At 41.6% G+C, this 21,772-nt stretch overlaps 1 protein-coding gene across 4 annotated transcripts in view; it reads right to left on the minus strand.

Annotated features, from left to right (window-relative positions):
• Positions 1-4,088: 4,088 nt before the first annotated feature.
• The window catches only part of ccny (cyclin Y), a 72,789-nt gene continuing 55,105 nt past the window's right edge, over positions 4,089-21,772 (minus strand). For all 4 annotated transcript variants that reach the window (XM_029699230.1, XM_029699248.1, XM_029699238.1 and 1 more), the window contains 7 exons: positions 21,188-21,288; positions 20,989-21,024; positions 16,931-16,988; positions 16,618-16,737; positions 12,451-12,617; positions 6,584-6,746; positions 4,089-5,724 (listed from right to left, as the gene is read on the minus strand). In XM_029699230.1, the coding sequence (XP_029555090.1) occupies positions 5,608-5,724; positions 6,584-6,746; positions 12,451-12,617; positions 16,618-16,737; positions 16,931-16,988; positions 20,989-21,024; positions 21,188-21,288 (762 nt within the window). In that variant the 3' untranslated portion in view covers positions 4,089-5,607. The remainder of the gene's footprint in view (positions 5,725-6,583; positions 6,747-12,450; positions 12,618-16,617; positions 16,738-16,930; positions 16,989-20,988; positions 21,025-21,187; positions 21,289-21,772) is intronic.

Consider the following 21,772-nt stretch of genomic DNA (forward strand, 5'->3'; position numbering starts at 1 on the left):
AGACAACAGAACAGGAGATGGGAGTGAGCCCCATTGTAAGGGTTATTCTTACCCACCCGTTAAGAGAGGCATGTCCACCATCCTGGCATTGCTGAGATATTTTGGTGGCTGGCTGGGTGTCCTTCCAGGAGAATAACAAGCTACAGGATTACTCATTAAATTGCTGTATTAAGTTCTCAAGCACAATGGAAAGCATTTCAAAGCTAGTCTCAATGTATATCCTTGCCAAGGACATAGAGGGTCCATGTGGCATCTTCTTCACATTGTCATGTTGGCTGGATACCATGGTGAATGATGACTTGTGTTGAATAGGGATAATTCATGGCAAGTTTTAAAATGGCTTTTGTGCGAGACTTGTAAAAAAATATATATAATATAATAAACAAAATGATAGACGAAAAGCAAGGATGAAAGCTTTAACTGTTGCCATGGGAAAGAAGGCCCACATTGGTATTCCCCTGTATTGTGGCCTTGCTGTCATAAATCCTTTCATCCTCTCAGAGAAGGACATCTTTACTGGACACATGGCATGGGGTACAGACTAGGCTTGTCCCATTAATGACTGGAGATTTATGCTGATTAGTATTGGCAGATGCCAGGCAATAAGCAGTCATAAAGTGTTCTAGTTATTATCATGTACTTGTGTGGAAAAGTGTTCCATGTTTGGAGGATGCTTTGTGGGGATTAAGTTACGGGCTGTGGTGAACACCCAGGGGTATTTAGGTTGAGCGTGGGGGGCCATTGCATGTGTGTCTGTATGTGTGTTTGAGGACTGCAGTGGATTTGCTGTAAATGTCTATAAAACATGGCTAATTACTTATTTTAAAAGGTTGGGAAACAGGTTAGCACGTTGCTATTTGAATAGTTCCATTCAATCAACAAACATGCACGTTAGGGATACACAATGGTCATACTAAAAGAAATGGACCAAAGGAATAAATTGACTTTGAGGTGGGCATTACCAGTCAGTTGAACAGACTGTATTGCTTTGGTCTTTGTTCAACCTCATTGGCTTGTTATAAATGTAGGATTTCTAACTGATTATCATCTCTCCCTCAGCTTTGTAAACATATTAATATCATACCCACACATCACTTGAACCAATATTTCATCAAATGAAGCTTTTCCCTGTGTAACATATTAGTACTCCTGGCTCGTTGTGCACAGAGATGGTCCTGCAGGTGTGTGTTTATAAGAGATGTGGCAGCATGTTATTCATTAGCCTACAGCTCTCCTTCAGTAAATGTCACGGAAGAGAATCAATTGACTAGCGCAGCAATTACCACTCAGTATTTGACATGTAAATCTGGGCTAATATGGAGGATTATACACGGTCCTTAGTGACAATATGGCTGTGCGAGTGTAAACAGTGAGCTTTTCTGGCTTTTAAATCTTTGTTTCTTAGGGAGAAAAAAAAACCTGCATACTGATCACAACATAGGCTACATTAGCAGAATAATAGAAACAACTTACTTTTCTTTTGAAAAACGACCTTGATTTTGGTCTGAAGTCATGTGTAGAAAAGTGGTGATCTTTAGAAATAGGCCCTGCTTGAAATCCAGATACTTAACGTTGTGAGGGACCATCTTTGAATGGCATAATAGGGCAAAACATTGACGGAGGATTGTCTAGCAGCTAACTAATTCAATTGTACATTCTTATTTCTCATTCAAACAGTCTCTCTTTCACTGACACTGACCCAGTCCTTTACATTGGGACGACATGACAATCGTTGCCTCTCCTCCAGGAGTGCTCAATCAGAGACACCGATAGATGTGCTAAGTAGACCTGACCACTACAGAACCAAAGCAAGGTTCATATTCAAATGAGTGACACTGTAGTATACACTTGACTTGGAGACGCGTACAGCATAAACAGGAGTACACCCATTGAAAATGTAATTGATACCGTTCAGGTACAGCAAAAAACAACGACATAATTTATTTATAAAAGACGATAAACACAGGGACTGACATATGCATATAAAGACTTTATGAATGCTACATTATCACACCCAAGTAAAGTGACACCATGGTATTTTTATTGCAAGGTTTAAACGTTTATTTATTGTGCAGGTTTCTAAACATTGCTTCTGAACTGGGCACATCAGTTAAACTAAAATCATAGTTAGAACAGTCCATACAGGAAGAGAGACCGCGGCTTATTCAGACTCCAGTCCCTTAGGGTTGTTGGTCCTGGGATCACTTCTTAGAATGTAGGCTACAATTAACTAAGAGATTAGTACTCAAAAAGATACAGATTAACCACATTGGGCAAACTGAGAACAGGAACAAACAACATAAACAGCAATAAAATCCTGGAAATAAACTATAAAACAAAACATATAAACAGAGTTCACACAAATACAGCAGTTCCTTTCATTAGCACAGGAAATCATTGACAACTGAGAGTTGCATTGGTAAATCCTAACATTGTCATAGAAGAGATAGAAAGAGAAAAGGTAGAAGAAGTAAAAACTCTATGCAGAGGTAGAGTCTAGTGCACACGACTATCACCCCAGTCACTAGCCTAGGTTATACCACAGGCTCGGGCCCATAGAGCATGATGAGTTCATTTTCATTTCTAGAAATCAACATCAGACTGTATGCACACACACACATACAATAAATAAGATATACAATCTTAAAAATACCTCTGTCTCCTCACGACAACACCTGTTTCTTTTCGCCCCAAGACATTTGCACTTCAGTCGCTCACAGTCACAGCTCCATAGAACGCAACAGTTCCGTTTCAGAGTCCCCACATCATTCCAACAGTTCCGTTTCAGAGTCCCCACATCATTCCAACAGTTCCGTTTCAGAGTCCCCACATCATTCCAACTGTTCCGTTTCAGAGTCCCCACATCATTCCAGCAGTTCCGTTTCAGAGTCCCCACATCATTCCAACAGTTCCGTTTCAGAGTCCCCACATCATTCCAACAGTTCCGTTTCAGAGTCCCCACATCATTCCAACAGTTCCGTTTCAGAGTCCCCACATCATTCCAACAGTTCCGTTTCAGAGTCCCCACATCATTCCAACTGTTCCGTTTCAGAGTCCCCACATCATTCCAACAGTTCCGTTTCAGAGTCCCCACATCATTCCAACAGTTCCGTTTCAGAGTCCCCACATCATTCCAACAGTTCCGTTTCAGAGTCCCCACATCATTCCAACTGTTCCGTTTCAGAGTCCCCACATCATTCCAACAGTTCCGTTTCAGAGTCCCCACATCATTCCAACAGTTCCGTTTCAGAGTCCCCACATCATTCCAACAGTTCTGTTTCAGAGTCCCCACATCATTCCAACTGTTCCGTTTCCAAGGCCATACCATTCCAACAGTTCCACTTCAGAGTCCTTATACCATTCCGATCACGTGCAAAGGGGATCTATTATATCACAGCAATACATATTCAAAGGCTAATCCTTCATTGTCTGATACTTTGGTACAACTCCATCCCTTTTTACATATGAAAGTGAAACATCTGGCAGATAGTTGGTCCTGATGAATGGTTTGAATGAATGCTGATTGATATTCACGGAATGCTATCAAATAAAAGTATGAAAAAACCAACTGTAGAGACCCTTGATAAGGAATTGCTTTTATCTTTTCAATAGTTAAGATTGCTTAAGAGTGGGGAAACACCGTGAACTCAACAACTTTAAAATAAAACAGCATCAAGAACAAGAGGAATGTTTCACTTACATACCTGGTTTTGCAACAGGGATATCATAAAACCATGTAACACTGAAAACATAATTCATATGGTCACAGAAAATGTATGCATGATAAGATGAGAGAGTCTAACAGAACGGTCTCAATTCAATGTTTGAGTGTGAAAAACTCATGAACCCATGAAAAACTAGATCCTGACAAAGATTCAAATTCCTTCCAAAGGTTTTACTATCTAGATTCTAGATGAAATAATACCAGCTTCCATATATCCCATAGTTCTAAACTCTCCTCATATCTGGTATAATAAGACATTGCAATTTTTTTATATGTAAATACTGATCAGATATTTATAAATATTTCACCCCAATTCTCCATGTTTGAAAGTTAATGTGCTCTTTGTTTTTACATTTCCAATATATTGAAGAATCATCATGCAAATTCATTTTCTGAAATTATGTTTAGCTGTTTCTTTAGGAGTTGGAAGATCAGTCATTTAAAAATGAAACATTCAAGAAAAAAACTCTACCCTCGTTGCACTTTAAAAATGAAAAAGGAAGGTCGCCATGTTACACTAGCATGCTTCACTAGCATGTTTCACTAGCATGTTTCACTAGCATGTTTCACTAGCATGTTTCACTAGCATGTTACAGGCACCACAGGTCAGAATCCACTATATGGATTTTCAAACTCACCATCTTGTCTTAGTTATTTCCTGTTCTTGGAAGATGTTTTTCTCATTTCTATTCGAGTGCTTGTCATTCAAACTCATCCCTGTACGTCATTCGAGACCTAGCATGAAACAAAGTAGTACATGAATACTGCTTGGGGTGAGCGGAATGTTCACTGGAATGTTTCACTGTGGTAGTATCCCAAATGGCACCCTATGGGCCCTGGTCAAAAGTAGTGCACTATATAGTGAAAAAGGTGCCATTTGGGGACGCAGCCTGTATCATTTTGGCCATGAGGAAGAGCGAGATAGAACTAATGTGTGAAATAGTTTTAGATAATCATCACTCAGTGGCAAATTGGTATAGCTAGAGATAGAACGGAATGCAATTAAAGATAAAGATAATTTTGTTCACCTTCAACTGAACTTCATTTATCAGTCTTATCGCCCTAATTAAGTTATTCTTCAAATGTCTGTCTTCCTCTACTGTATACCTCTCACTTCACTTTCCCGTTCTTGGTGTCTTTATGTAAATACAAAACAGTTGCCATTTTAAACTCAAACACAGGTTCAGTTTGTTGAACGTTACAGAGAAAGAAACCCTTGAGGTTTTGGCAGTTTGATTTCATTGCAACCAAACACAGTAAGAATAACACTTGATGAGCTCTTGACTGCCTCCGAGGAAAGTAGAGACATTTCTATATTTCAGGAATGTGTACAAATTAGGTTTGCCTGTTACCTGGGAAAAAAACATTGTGCTTTAGAGAGGAATTTGCTGAAATCCTTGAAAATCATAGGAATGTACAGTATACCCGAGCGATTTCTCCTCTATACAAGACAGTCAACCTTTTAAAATGGCTATTGGAATGCTGTTGTTTGCGTTTAAGGGTTATTATTCTAGGATTTTTCAAATCTTTCCACTGTCTCTTGATCTTTCCAATGTTCTTTTAATCTTTTCCCATCTGGCCACTGCTCTTCTGCCATTGGTCACCAAGTCACCTGTAGGACTCAAGTTCAACTTCAGACAACCAGAGGGACATCTTGTATGTACAGTATACAAGTGGACCATCAGAGCAACAATAACACTTATTATCCACAAAAGTGCCAGCAGGTCGTTTCTGTGTGAAACAAACCACACAGACGCAACTGGACAACTGAGTTCTGAGTCTATGTTCTCCTGCCCTAACCCTTGACCTCCCAGGCCAGGCAGCCATGTCATGTCTCCGTCATGGTGGATGCGCTGTCCTCCTCCTGGTGGTGAAGGACGCTGTTAGGATATGATGGCCGGATTCCACCTCACCACCGTCAGATTGTCTGCACTCACAGACCTCTTCTTAGCCGCTTTCCTCAAGTCTTTATACTTGTCATCACACAACCTGGAGATGGCCTGAGACACGGACAAATGCACAATAAGACATAGAATAATATGATACATAATTAACTTTATGTTTATGTACACAGAGCTACATAAACTACACTGGAAGCCTAATAACAAAAATGTAGGGATATTCCAAATTTTGCTCTCAAACAGAGCAATATCATTACCTTCGGTGGCATTTCTTTAACAAGTTAGACCAATAGTGAATACTATCCGAAACTCTGCCTGTTTCCCTGTCCAGTGATCAGTGTACCAGCAGACAAGCAGTACTATTACAGCTCCACTGACAAGAGAACAGAGAACGACACGACGCCTCAACCAGCATCAATACCACAAGGGCTCATTTCAGACCTTAATTGCCCAGCGGAGAGGCAGGGGGACGAGGGGAAGAGGGGACGGGGAGGAAGGAGGTATGAGGAGGAAGAGAAGGGGTCGCTGGTGCCACTGGGGAGATAATTACATGGCAACGAATGCCGCCTCACGTCCTCCGTCACAGACACAAAACGAACGCAGAGAACACACCACCACCTCTGTCAAATGCACACTGTGCTCACTGCCCACTAATTAGCAGGCTATATCTAGCCATTGTGTTTGTGCATCCTCCAGCCATGTTTTACAGAGTTAATATCTTGATGAAAGGGGAAGGAGAAAAGCTCCCTCTGAATGATAAGAAAGAAATTGCGCATGCTGTTTTCAAAGAGGCTACAATTAGTTGGTGATGGCAGTAGTAGCAGTGGTAGTAGTGTCTATAAACAAGTAGCAATGTGTAGGTCCTTTGAATGCTGGATGTCAACGAAAATAAGATCACCATCCTCGCAGCTGATGGGATTGTGGAGAAGCAGCGACTGTAGGCGTCACTGCTACTCACCTCTAGTTTCTGAGCCTTGTCCCTGCTCAGTGGCTCCAGCGGGAAGCTGAGGTTGTTGGCCTCGGCCATGGAGCGCAGGTCAAAGTAGTACTTAGCGTAAACACTCGACGGAACGTTGATGTTGAACTGCAGCAGCTCCAGAAACTGACGCTCCAGCTCATTCCTTCATAGGGAGAGAGAGACAGAGAGAGACAGAGAGAGACAGAGAGAGACAGAGAGAGACAGAGAGAGACAGAGAGAGACAGAGAGAGACAGAGAGAGACAGAGAGAGACAGAGAGAGACAGAAAAAAAAGAGAAAGAGAAATGATCACCAGTCAGTGTCTTGAGCTGATCTTTAAGAAGAACTAAACAACTGAAAAAGAGACGTCACCAACTATCTTATGTGCTAAGCTTTTAGAATTATACAAAATGACAGACTCCATGGTATCCAGCCAATTAACTGTGGTTGCAGCTTAGCTTTGATTCGTTTCAGTTGACTGTTTCCCCTGACCGACTGTTTCTCTGACATTCTTTAGACAGCCTAATTGGTCGGTCTGTGTCTCTGTAGCAAAGCCCCGGTCTTTGATTCACAAGGTTAAAGACGTCTGCTACACCAAGCATCAGACTTTTCTCACCACCTACATAGATATTCTAATTCATGCAGCAACAGACGAGCTAAATTTAGCCAGCCGTAGAGCGGTGGAGGCTCTGCCTAATAAAACTCCTCTCCTCCTCCTACACCTCAGAGAGAGAGAGAGAGACAAAGAGAAAGAATTTCATGCATTGGTTTTTGGTTCAGGGCTATGTTCTATGAGCCCACTGAGAGGGGTCATGACAACAAGCAGTCTTAAAACTAAGTGTGCTCAGGATGGGTCAGGAGGTTTACTGGTGGCTACACATTCAAGGTGTCAGATAACGTCTCTAAATAATCCACATCAATTCTCCTTGTCTCTTTGTGATTCATTTTGGGTAAGGAGGTCGAAGCCCCAGTGGCCTATGGCCTTAGTTAACTATTGTCTAACAGGCTATGAGACTTCAGACTGTACCCATGCCGCAGATACCGCCTGTCTGAAAACACCCCAGCCCCAACCATAGCTCAAGACCCCAGTCCCTGGCCCAGCCCCAGACTCTGCCCCAGCCCTAACCTCAGCTCAAGACCCAGCTCAAGCTCTAGCCTCTACCCTAACCCCAGCCTCAGCTCCAGCCCTAGCCCTAGTCTCAGGTCCAGCCCCTGTCGCAGCCCTATACACAAGCCCCAGCCCTGGGCACCAGACTGGGGGAAGCAGACGTGATTCCAAAACACCGGACTGTCACAACACCGACTAAACCACCACTGACCCCATATCAAGGTTATTCTGAGTTCACAACGCAAAATGTTCCCAACTGTTCCCAGCACTGAGTGGTTGGCAGTAGGGCATGAGATTAGGGATGTGTATTTGCCATTTTTCCTGGTCGCATGATTATTTCGCATGATTATAAAATACATCTGAAAGTATTCATACCCCTTGACTTACTCCACATGTTGTGTGTGTGTGTGTGTGTGTGTGTGTGTGTGTGTGTGTGTGTGTGTGTGTGTGTGTGTGTGTGTGTGTGTGTGTGTGTGTGTGTGTGTGTGTATAGATATATACACACACAGTTGAAGTCGGAAGTTTACATACACTTAGGTTGGAGTCATCAAAACTAATTTTCCAACCACTCCACAAATTTCTTGTTAACAAACTATAGTTTTGGCAAGTCGGTTAGGACATCTACTTTATGCATGACACAAGTAATTTTTCCAACCATTGTTAACAGACAGATTATTTCACTTATAATTCACTGTATCACAATTCCAGTGGGTTAGAAGTTTACATACACTAGTTGACTGTGCCTTTAAACAGATTGGATAATTCCAGAAAATTATGTCATGGCTTTAGAAGCTTTGGATAGGCTAATTGACAAACTTTGAGTCAATTGGTGGTGTACCTGTGGATTAATTTCATGGCCTACCTTCAAACTCAGTGCCTCTTTGCTTGACATCATGGGACAATCAAAAGAAATCAGCCATCAGAAAAAAAATTATAGACCTCAAGTCTGGTTCATCCTTGGGAGCAAATTCCAAAACGCCTGAAGGTACCACGTTCATCTGTACAAACAATAGTACGCAAGTATAAACACCATGGGACCACGCAGCCAGCATACCGCTCAGGAAGGAGACGCATTCTGTCTCCTAGAGATGAACGTACTTTGGTGCGAAAAGTGCAAATCAATCCCAGAACAACAGCAAAGGACCTTGTGAAGAGGGAGAAAACAGGTACAAAAGTATCTATATCCACAGTAAAATGAGTCCTATATCGACATAACCTGCAAATCCGCTCAGCAAGGAAGAAGCCACTGCTCCAAAACCGCCATAGAAAAGCCAGACTACGGTTTGCAACTGCACATGGGGACAAAGATTGTAATTTTTGGAGAAATGTCCTCTGGTCTGATGAAACAAAAATAGAACTGTTTGGTCATAATGACCATCGTTATGTTTGGAGGAAAAAGGGGGAGGCTTGCGAGCCGAAGAATACCATCCCAACCTTGAAGCACGGGGGTGGCAGCATCATGTTGTGGGGGTGCTTTGTTGCAGGAGGGACTGGTGCACTTCACAAAATAGATGGCATCATGAGGAAGGAAAATTATGTGGATATATTGAAGCAACATCTCAAGGCATCAGTCAGGAAGTTAAAGCTTGGTCACAAATGGGTCTTCCAAATGGACAATGACCCCAAGCATACTTCCAAAGTTGTGGCAAAATGGCTTAAGGACAACAAAGTCAAGGTATTGGAGTGGCCATCACAAAGCCCTGACCTCAATCTTATAGAAAATTTGTGGGCAGAACTGAAAAAGCGTGTGCGAGCAAGGAGGCCTACAAACCTGACTCCGTTACACCAGCTCTGTCAGGAGGAATGGGCCAAAATTTACCCAACTTATTGTGGGAAGCTTGTGGAAGGCTACCCAAAACGTTTGACCCAAGTTAAACAATTTAAAGGCAATGCTACCAAATACTAACTGAGTGTATGTAAACTTCTGACCCACTGGGAATGTGATGAAAGAAATAAAAGCTGAACTAAATAATTCTCTCTGCTATTATTCTGACAGTTCACATTCTTAAAATAAAGTGGGGATCCTAACTGACCTAAGACAGGGAATTTTTCCTAGGATTAAATGTCAGGAATTGTGAAAAACTGAGTTTAAATGTATTTGGCTAAAGTGTATGTAAACTTCTGACTTCAACTGTATATATAAGTCAATAAAAAAGCAAGTGCCATTTAAGATTCATTTATTGAAACTGTAATTTCAACTGGTTATATTATATCGTGGAACACAATCTTCAAAAAGGCAGGAACATCAGCAGTGGCGCTTGCTTGTAGAAGCCTACGGCTGTGCAATGGCATAGCCTTGTTTTGTTAATTTAGCAGACAAGATGCCCTTATTTCCTGAGCCTTTATCACAGTCAAAAAGCACATATTTTATAGTAAAAAAACAATATGTAATATGACAGAATAAAATATAACAGAATATTTTTACAAACGAAAAAGGTTGCCAGTGCGAAGTGATGGGCTCCATTTGGTGAGCTCAAAGACAAAAAAAACAAAAAAAAACATTGGTATTATTTTTGATATACAGACATTTGATTTATGCTGAAAAAATAAACACTAGATTTCAAAAGTTTGGAGTCACTTAGAAATGTCCTTGTTTTTGAAAGAAAAGCACATTTTCTGTCCATTAAAATAACATCAAATTGATCAGAAATACAGTGTAGACATTGTTAATGTTGTAAATGACTATTGTAGCTGGAAACGGCAGATTTGTTATGGAATATCTACATAGCCGTACAGAGGCCCATTATCAGCAACCATCCCTCCTGTGTCCCAATGGCACGTTGTGTTAGCTTATCCAAGTTTATCATTTTAAAAGGCTAACTTGATCATTAGAAAACACTTTTTGGAATTTTGTAAATGGATTAACAATTTCACATTGAACACTGTACGGTGAGGAATTACGGCTACAACATCTGTTTGGTGAGTAGGCATATACTTAATGATTCTGATGAAAATACGCTCTGTCTTTACCAAACTAATGTTTTGGCGTATTTTCAGTGTAGAACCAGTCTATGTTTAGGGGGGTTATTGCCTAGGCTAAACAATTCTAAATGGCTCTAGCAGTTCACAAAGTAGCTTAAGTAGAAAATAGACGGACACAATTATTCCAAAACTGCAGCTCGTTGTTGGAACACATATTTTCATACTTCGATCAACCAGTACATTTTGAATTGGTGATAAAACTGTCGTCCTTTGGCAAGGAATTTAGCTTGTGTATCCCATCAGTTAGATGTGTTGTACACATTTATTTCTGTAGGCCTAACGGGAGCTTGTGTATCCCATCAGTTAGATGTGTTGTACACATTTATTTCTGTAGGCCTAACGGGAGCTTGTGTATCCCATCAGTTAGATGTGTTGTTGTACACATTTATTTCTGTAGGCCTAACGGGAGCTTGTGTATCACATAAGTTAGATGTGTTGTTATACACATTTATTTCTGTAGGCCTAATGGGAGCTTGTGTATCACATCAGTTAGATGTGTTGTTGTACACATTTATTTCTGTAGGCCTAACGGGAGCTTGTGTATCACATCAGTTAGATGTGTTGTTGTAGGAATTTATTTCTGTAGGCCTAACGGGAGCTTGTGTATCACATAAGTTAGATGTGTTGTACACATTTATTTCTGTAGGCCTAACGGGAGCTTGTGTATCACATCAGTTAGATGTGTTGTTGTAGGAATTTATTTCTGTAGGCCTAACGGGAGCTTGTGTATCCCATCAGTTAGATGTGTTGTACACATTTATTTCTGTAGGCCTAACGGGAGCTTGTGTATCCCATCAGTTAGATGTGTTGTTGTACACATTTATTTCTGTTTACCTAATGGGAGCTTGTGTATCACATCAGTTAGATGTGTTGTACACATTTATTTCTGTAGGCCTAATGGGAGCTTGTGTATCACATCAGTTAGATGTGTTGTACACATTTATTTCTGTAGGCCAAATGGGAGCTTGTGTATCACATCAGTTAGATGTGTTGTTGTACACATTTATTTCTGTAGGCCTAACGGGAGCTTGTGTATCACATCAGTTAGATGTGTTGTTGTACACATTTATTTCTGTAGGCCTAACGGGAGCTTGTGTATCACATCAGTTAGATGTGTTGTTGTACACATTTATTTCTGTAGGCCTAACGGGAGCTTGTGTATCACATCAGTTAGATGTGTTGTTATACACATTTATTTCTGTAGGCCTAACGGGAGCTTGTGTATCACATCAGTTAGATGTGTTGTTATACACATTTATTTCTGTAGGCCTAACGGGAGCGTGTGTGCTCACTCAGCACACCTGTGTAAGGAGAGGGTGGAACGCAACTGAGTGAATGAGACACGGAGTGGAAAGGGAATTTAGGGAGAAGAACAGTGTGATGCTTGGCTTGGTTTCTTTTTAGTTGTGCCCTGCAAATGCACATGTACAAATGGAAAACTAGAGTCAAGGCAAATGAACGAGCATTCCACCAAATAGTTTTACACTATCTCTGGTTACAGATCGAGCTTTGATGTCCGTTTGAGTACTCGATTACTCATGCCTATCCCTACATGAGATAATGTATAGTGCTATTATGCATGCATGCATGTATCCTACAATAGATGGTCTATACCCTGTCTAATTGCATAAAGACAATTGAAAGTCTGTTGTAAAAAGGAGACACAGTGCAGATTTAACCTGTAGCTTCTGCTGAAAACTGTTAGATGGACAAGCTGGCTGCTGGTTGATCTGGGTTAGTGTGCTTAACGGACTGGGGTCAAACTGTTCCAGACTCACATGTCCTCCACGGTGATGTCTTTGAGGATCTGGCAGTAGTCTACGTTCCACACAGCCTGATCGTCCCACACCTTGGACGCCAGCAGGATGGCTCCCAGGACGATACGCTTCCAGTTGACTGGGCAGATGTCTATCTCTGCATAAGTTAACAGGCGCTCCAGGTACACCTGGGAGAGAAAAAGATAGATGGAAGAAATAAAGAAATAGATGTCAAAGACAGTCCTCCTTTTAAAGATGTCTGACGTCAAAGACATTCCTCAACTATCCTCTGGTCTGGTGTGTGAGAAACTCCAATAGACTCAATTCAATACATAATTGGAGCAAAAACAAGAATCATGTTGAATTGTGAATAATTCAAATAACAAATTGACATTTCCCAGATGATGTATGAACAACAATATACAGTACAGTTCTTCCTCATCTAAGATAATTACTTCAGATCCAGATAATTTCCCTCTTCTCTGTGTGCCTGAATTGATTCTGGAATTAATGTTCCATTCCAAACTCCTGTGGCATTCCGTCTCCACAAAGCCAAAATAACAGACCATGTCAAAACCTGACGTAATGCAGTTTCTCTGGGCTTTCTCATAAAATAGACATGTCAATCAAAAAACCTTTCCGTTATCGCAGCCACAGTCTCTATTCAGTACGTCAGTGAAAAAAAAAAATGCACTGAACTTTTAGGCACAATATATTGGGAGTAGTCTAATTTACAGCAATTTTGTTTATATTCTCTCCATGTATCAAAATGTAATCATTTCCTTGGGGAAATGTGTTTGGTCTGTCTTAAGACAGTCCATGCTATGTGGTAGGTGGGTGGTGAATCTAGAGGCCTGTACTGTATGTGTCTGACTTGTTAATAGAACACACACTTCCATTATTCCATCCAGCAGTCTCCAAGGACTGTGCTCCGTTTCTCTATTGTCCACAGAATTAATTTCTCGCCTACAGCTTCAAATTCAGCATAGCCATGGATGGCATGGCTATTTAACTGTACATCTAGATTCACCTAAGCCTAGATACACAGCTAGACTTCTACACAAAACAACTTGTTGGAAATGTGTGTGTAGAATTACATACAGCGGAGGTGGCAAAGTATGTGACGCCACATTTTTGGAGCGTTTGCCTTGTGATGCACAGCGGCATCACTGTCATGGCTTCACACAGTGAAGACGGAAACTGTCCAACATGGAAACATTGTGTTGTTAACCACTGGCAGTATGTAAAGTAAAACACCAGTCCACCCACCCACCCACACCCCTCCAGTGCCCGTATTCATATAGTGTCTCAGAGAATGAATGCTGATTTAGGATCAGTTTTGCATTTTGAACCGTTATGAATAGACAAGCTGGGCCTGATCCTAGATCAGCACTCAGACACTAAAACACAGGACAACCTCCCCATTTTCTCGAGCTGAAACTGGTCCTGTTCCTCAATCAATTACTGTCGGCATCCATCCCCATTTTCCCTCTAGGGTGTGGGGCCAATGGGAGAGTCAATGGGACAGTCTGTAATCCCAAGTGACAGAGATGACAGGCCGTGAAGTCATAACCAGACAATGGAGTGTCAGAACACCACAGGAAGACCACACATCTCAGGGCCAGAGAGCCCAGCTCCATCAGACTCGGGCTGCATACCAAATGGCAACCTACTCCTTATGTAGTTCACTGCTTTCAACAAGGGCCTCTCAGCAGTAAACTAAAACAACAGCAGGTGTTATTGAGATGGATGGAGGATGTTTCCAAGCAGAGTGGAGAGGTGTTCTGCTCTACAATGGTTTACAGGGAGTACACAAAACATTAATAGCACCTCCATGACATACTGTACAGAGCCTTTGGAAAGAATTCAGACCCTTTGACTTTTTCAAAATGTTATTATGTTACAGCCTTATTATAAAATGGATTAAATAAATAAAAATCCTCAGCAATCTACACACAATACCCATATAACGACAAAGCGAAAACAGATAATTTTTTTCCAAATTTGTTACATATAAAAAAACAGAAATACCTTAGATACATACGTTTTCAGACCCTTTGCTATGAGACTCAACATTTTGCTCAGGTGCATCCGGTTTCCACTGATCATCCTTGAGATGTTTCTACAACTGTGGTAAAATCAATTGATTGGACATGATTTGGAAAGGTCAGAGCAAAAACCAAGTCATGAGGTTGAAGGAATTGTCCGTAGAGCTCTGAGACAGGATCATATCGAGACACAGATCTGGGGAAGGGTACCAAAAGATTTCTGTAGCATTGAAGGTCCCCAAGAACACATTGGCCTCCATCATTCTTAAATGGAAGAAGTTTGGGACCAACAAGACTCTTCCTAGTGCCGGCCGCCCAGCCAAACTGAGCAATCAGGGGAGAAGGGTCTTGGTCATGAAGGTGACCAAGAAGCCGATAGTCACTCTGACAGAGCTCTAGAGTTCCTCTGTAGAAATGGGAGAACCTTCCAGAAGGACAACCATCTCTGCAGCACTCCACCAATCAGGCCTTTATGGTAGAGTGACCAGACGGAAGTCACTCCTCAGTAAAAGGCACATGACAGTCCGCTTGGAGTTTGCCAAAAGGCACCTTAAGACTCTCAGACCATGAGAAACAAGATTCTGGTGTTATGAAACCAAGATTGAACTCTTTGGCCTGAATGCGAAGTGTCATGTCTAGAGGAAACCTGGCACCATCCCTATGGTGAAGCATGGTGGTGGTAGCATCATGCTGTGGGGATGTTTTTCAGCGGCAGGGACTGGGAGACTAGTCAGGATTGAACGGAAGAAATTACAGAGAGATCCTTGATGAAAACCTGCTCCAGAGTGCTCACGACCTCAGACTTGGGCGAAGGTTTACATTCCAACAGGACCAGGACCCTAAGCACACAGCCAAGACAACGCAGGAGTGGCTTCGGAACAATTCTCTGAATGTCTCTGAATCCGTTAAGACACCCAGCCAAAGCCCGGACTTAAACCTGTAAATAGCTGTGCAGTAACGCTCCCCATCCAACCTGACAGAGCTTGAGAGGATCTGCAGAGAAGAATGGGAGAAACTCCCCAAATGCAAGTGTGCCAAGCTTGTAGCGTCATACCCAGAAGACTCGAGGCTGTAATCGCTGCCAAAGGTGCTTCAACAAACTACTGAGTAAAGGGTCTGAATACTTATGTAAATGTAATATTTTTGTATATTTTTTTTTAGAAACTAGCAAAAATACCTAAAAACCAGTTTTTGCTTCATCATTATGGGGCATTGTGTGTAGATTGTTTTCTTCATCAATCTATTTAATCAATTTTAGAATAAGGCATAACCTAACCTATCAAAATGTGGAAAAAGTCAAGCGGTCTGAATACTTTCCGTAGCCACGGACACGTTATTAATGGTTTGTGTACTTCGTGTAAACCATTGTAGAGCAGAACACCTCTCCACTCTGCTCGAAAACATCTTCCATCCATCTCAATTTTTACTTGTAGTTTTTTTTATTTAACTAGGCAAGTCAGTTAAAACAAATTCTTATTATTTTCAATGACGGCCTGGGAACAGTGGGTTAACTGCCTTGTTCAGGGGCAGAACGACAGATTTTTACCTTGTCAGCTCGGGGATTCGATCTAGCAACCTTTCAGTTACTGGCCCAATGTTCTAACCACTAGGCTACCCTCCACCCCAATAACACCTGCTGTTTTCTGGGGGTTTACTGCTGAGAGGCCCTGGTTGAAAGCAGTGAACTACATAAGAAATAGGTTGCCATTTGGTAGATTTTGGACAAATCCGTTAAGACACCAAACATGATAAAGGGTTAAACATAGGTTTTTAATCAACTCGTGAATTTATTGAATATAGCTATGATCCCCCGGCCATATACTGTATCTTGACATTAACATTTTATGCAGATTATTATAAATAAGTTATAACAAGTCGTCCAGTGTAGGAAATCCTCACTGGTACCATAGTGTTTAGAAAGACCCATGTACTTTAACTTCACCTGAACAGGGACAAGTAGGCCCAAAATGACAGTGATGTACCTCAATTTGCACCCTATTCCATATATAGCCATATGGGCCCAGGTCAAAAGTAGTGTACTATATAGGGAATATGGTGCCATTTAGTTAAGATGTCATTAAATGGGAGCAACACTCCCTCCTAGTGTTGTGTGGCAGGGTGTGATGACGAAGTCACTCACTAGTGTGACGATAGCACACTCTGCAGTGAGCTGTGCTGCACTGAACAGCGTCCGGACAAAGCGATAGATCTGTTTCTGCTCTGGGTCGTGCTTTTCATAGTCCGCAGGAATCTCAGATTTCTGTAATCAACAGAGGAGCAAAGAGATGGATAATATACTAATGAAACATGGGAACAGCCCAATTGTGACCCAATTCTGAATTGGTCTAAAGACCATTTAGTGTCAAAATAATCAGAATTGGGCTGCCTGTGTAAATGCAGCCTAATACACACGCATATCCATAATGTATTATATATAACTACAAGAGTCTTACCGTAAGTGGATGAAGCTTTTCATCAAAAATATCTAATACCATTCTCCCATCGATCTCTCTGGAATGACAAAAAAGACCACGCAGGTCAGTTGCTGAATGACAAGTGATGACAGTAACCAGTCACGAGACCCAAGTGTGAAGGCTCGTTCACAAACACACTGTGGCTTTGACTGTTTTGACTGAGGAGAGGAGAGGGACGCTGTTTCGATCCTCTACAAAGTCAGTCAGGCTGTAGACCAATAGGGGAACACAGCCTCAGTGACCTCTCCACTCTGTTTGAAAGGCACATTGATCCATCTTGCCACGGAACACTCAGAATGTGTCCCACATGGCGCCCTATTCCCTACGTAGTGCACTACTTTTGACAACAGCCCTATGGGCCTTGGTCAAATATAGTACGCTATAAAGGGAAAAGGGTGTAATTTCGGACACACACTCATAGTACCTAAAGTGCTGGACATCTAAAGACTGGAATTTTGGAACCATGCCAGGGGGGCTACGGGGGCCTGTTCGTGTTATCAAAGGCTGACTTTTATGTGTGACCCTCCCTCACCCATTATTGATGCTGGATGTCCAAATAGAATGTTCTTTCAACACATAGGACTACAGTATAACATGGGCTGGCTCTGCACTAGTACTAGGAGGAGCTGATGCTATTAGCTGAATGTGACAGAACATTCTTTCTTTTACTTTTCAGGGGGGGGGGGGGGGGGGGGGGGTTCAGCTTTAATATTGCCGAAAGATTGTGGCTTCCAGCTATGGAATTGTCTACATCATTTCCAATCCCCCACATATTATTTTGTAAATACAGTTGAGGACGGAAGTTTACATACACCTTAGCCAAATACATTTAAACTCAGTTTTTTTCACAATTCCTGACATTTAATCCTAGTAAAAATTCCCTGTCTTAGGTCAGTTAGGATCACCACTTTATTTTAAGAATGTGAAATGTCAGAATAATAGTAGAGAGAATGATTTACTTCAGCTTTTATTTCTTTCATCACATTCCCAGTGGGTCAGAAGTTTACATACACTCAATTAGTATTTGGTAGCATTGCCTTTAAATTGTTTAACTTGGGTCAAACATTTTGGGTAGCCTTCCACAAGATTCCCACAATAAGTTGGGTGAATTTTGGCCCATTCCTCCTGACAGAGCTGGTGTAACAGTCAGGTTTGTAGGCCTCCTTGCTCGCACACACCTTTTCAGTTCTGCCCACAAATTTTCTATAGGATTGAGGTCATAGCCACTCCAATACCTTGACTTTGTTGTCCTTAAGCCATTTTGCCACAACTTTGGAAGTATGCCTGGGGTCATTGTCCATTTGGAAGACCCATTTGCGACCAAGCTTTAACTTCCTGACTGATGTCTTGAGATGTTGCTTCAATATATCCACACAATTTTCCTTCCCCAGAATGCCATCTATTTTGTGAAGTGCACCAGTCCCTCCTGCAGCAAAGCACCCCCACAACAGTTGGGATGGTGTTCTTTGGCGTGCAAGCCTCCCCCTTTTTCCTCCTAACATAACAATGGTCATTATAGCCAAACAGTTATATTTTTGTTTCATCAGACCAGAGGACATTTCTCCAAAAAGTACAATCTTTGTCCCCATGTGCAGTTGCAAACCGTAGTCTGGCTTTTTTATGGTGGTTTTGGACCAGTGGCTTCTTCCTTGCTGAGTGGCCTTTCAGGTTATGTCGATATAGGACTCGTTTTACTGTGGATATAGATACATTTGTACCTGTTCCCTTCAGCATCTTCACAAGGTCCTTTGCTGTTGTTCTGGGATTGATTTGCACTTTTAGATTTTCACTTTTCATCTCTAGGAGACAGAACGCGTCTCCTTCCTGAGCAGTATGACGGCTACGTGGTCCCATGTTGTTTATACTTGCGTACTGTTGTTTGTACAGATGAACGTGGTACCTTCAGGCATTTGGAAATTGCTCCCAAGGATGAACCAGACTTCTGGAGGTCTACAATTGTTTTTCTGAGATCTTTTTCTGAGAGCTGATTTCTTTTGATTTTCCCATGATGTCAAGCAAAGAGACACTGAGATTGAAGGTAGGCCATGAAATACATCCACATGTACACCTCCAATTGACTCAAATGATGAATTCAGAAACTTCTAAAGTAGGTGTCCTAACCGACTTGCCAAAACTATAGTTTGTTAACAAGAAATGTGTGGAGTGGTTGAAAAACAAGTTTTAATGACTCCAACCTAAGTGTATGTAAACTTCTGACTTCAACTATATGTATGTATGTATGTATGTATGTATGTATGTATGTATGTATGTATGTATGTATGTATGTATGTATGTATGTATGTATGTATGTATGTATGTATGTATGTATGCATGCATGTATGCACAGTGGGGAGAACAAGTATTTGATACACTGCCGATTCTGCAGGTTTTCCTACTTACAAAGCATGTAGAGGTCTGTAAAATTCCAGAAAATCACATTGTATCATTTTTAAGTAATTGATTTGCATTTTATTGCATGACATAAGTATTTGATCACCTACCAACCAGTAAGAATTCTGGCTCTCACAGACCTGTTAGTTTTTCTTTAAGAAGCCCTCCTGTTCTCCACTCATTAACTGTATTAACTGCACCTGTTTGAACTCGTTACCTTTATAAAAGACACCTGTTCACACACTCAATCAAACAGACTCCAACCTCTCCACAATGGCCAAGACCAGAGAGCTGTGTAAGGACATCAGGGATAAAATTGTAGACCTGCACAAGGCTGGGATGGGCTACAGGACAATAGGCAAGCAGCTTGGTGAGAAGGCAACAACTGTTGGCACAATTATTAGAAAATGGAAGAAGTTCAAGATGACGGTCAATCACCCTCGGTCTGGGGCTCCATGCAAGATCTCACCTTGTGGGGCATCAATGATCATGAGGAAGGTGAGGGATCAGACCAGAACTACACGGCAGGACCTGGTCAATGACCTGAAGAGAGCTGAGACCACAGTCTCAAAGAAAACCATTAGTAACACACTACGCCGTCATGGATTAAAATCCTGCAGCGCACGCAAGGTCCCCCTGCTCAAGCCAGCGCATGTCCAGGCCCGTCTGAAGTTTGCCAATGACCATCTGGATGATCCAGAGGAGGAATGGGAGAATCTTCATGTGGTCTGATGAGACAAAAATATAGAGCTTTTTGGTCTAAACTCCACTCGCCGTGTTTAGAGGAAGAAGAAGGATGAGTACAACCCCAAGAATACCATCCCAACCGTGAAGCATGGTGGTGGAAACATAATTCTTTGGGGATGCTTTTCTGCAAAGGGGACAGGACGACTGCACCGTATTGAGGGGAGGATGGATGGGGCCATGTATCACGAGATCTTGGCCAACAACCTCCTTCCCTCAGTAAGAGCATTGAAGATGGGTCGTGGCTGGGTCTTCCAGCATGACAACGACTCAAAACACACAGCCAGGGCAACTAAGGAGTGGCTCCGTAAGAAGCATCTCAAGGTCCTGGAGTGGCCTAGCCAGTCTCCAGACCTGAACCCAATAGAAAATCTTTGGAGGGAGCTGAAAGTCCGTATTGCCCAGCGACAGCCCCGAAACCTGAAGGATCTGGAGAAGGTCTGTATGGAGGAGTGGGCCAAAATCCCTGCTGTGCAAACCTGGCCAAGAACCACAGGAAACATATGATCTCTGTAATTGCAATCAAAGGTTTGTGTACAAAATATTAAGTTCTGCTTTTCTGATGTATCAAATACTTATGTCATGCAATAAAATGCAAATTAATTACTTAAAAATCATACAATGTGATTTTCTGGATTCTGCAAAATCGGCAGTGTATCAAATACTTGTTCTCCCCACTGTATATATTATTATAAAAAAAATAAAAATACATTTTTCTTTATTATTTTCCCCTACTCCTAACCCTACCATCCCTTCCCTAATTGGAGTAAACTAATGGACAATAACTCTTCGACTTCTACTTCCAGCTTATACATACTATATCCAGCACACTTTACAGACATAGTATATTTTACAATAGTCTTTTGTTTGTTTTTAGCCCCATCCTGACAGGTCATTCTTACCGGTTCTTTATGTGGTAGTATATCGCCAGGGCTACACTGTAAAGACAAATCATTACAATGAAGTTACAATTCAATTTGCAATTTAGTCTTTCACAATGATAACTACATACAGAATTCTTACATACATAACACACATGACAAAGATTAGCATCATAAGTACATTCTGATGGATTCATTGATTGATTGGTGATTAACCTACCACTTGATGGTGTATTTGAGGTTAGGCTGACTGACGGTGCTGTCATCTAGGAAAATGGTGGAACAGGAGCTGTACTTCCGTCTGACTGGAGCAGCATGGTGCTGCAACACACACACACACACATCACACTCTGTTACTGTTATGTCCACAGTCCACACACACACACACACAGGCAGGCTAGAACGCATGCACACATGCATCCACACACAAAACATACAGGCATGCTTACACTCACAGCAGGACCTGTAAAAAGCCTTGAAACTAGAAACAACTGCTGTAGACCAGCTAATACCCCTGCTTTGTGGTTTTATCTGAGAGTGACATACTGTACATACAGACGGAATGGGTTTCACTAAAAACACTAGCTTCTATTTTAATCCATCAGTCTAGTGCACATTGAGATGGTTTATATCGGCCAATCACCAACCCTTGCACTCTATTAATCTCATCAACCTAGTACAGCATGTCATGTACAACCAGCGTGATACAGATAGACAGACATACAGGTAACTGCCAAAGTAAAGGAAACACTTGAGTAAATGAGGGATACAAAGTATATTCAAAGCAGGTGCTTCCACACAGGTG

The sequence above is a fragment of the Salmo trutta genome, chromosome 2 (assembly GCF_901001165.1).
Source record: "Salmo trutta chromosome 2, fSalTru1.1, whole genome shotgun sequence".
Taxonomy (NCBI): domain Eukaryota; kingdom Metazoa; phylum Chordata; class Actinopteri; order Salmoniformes; family Salmonidae; genus Salmo; species Salmo trutta.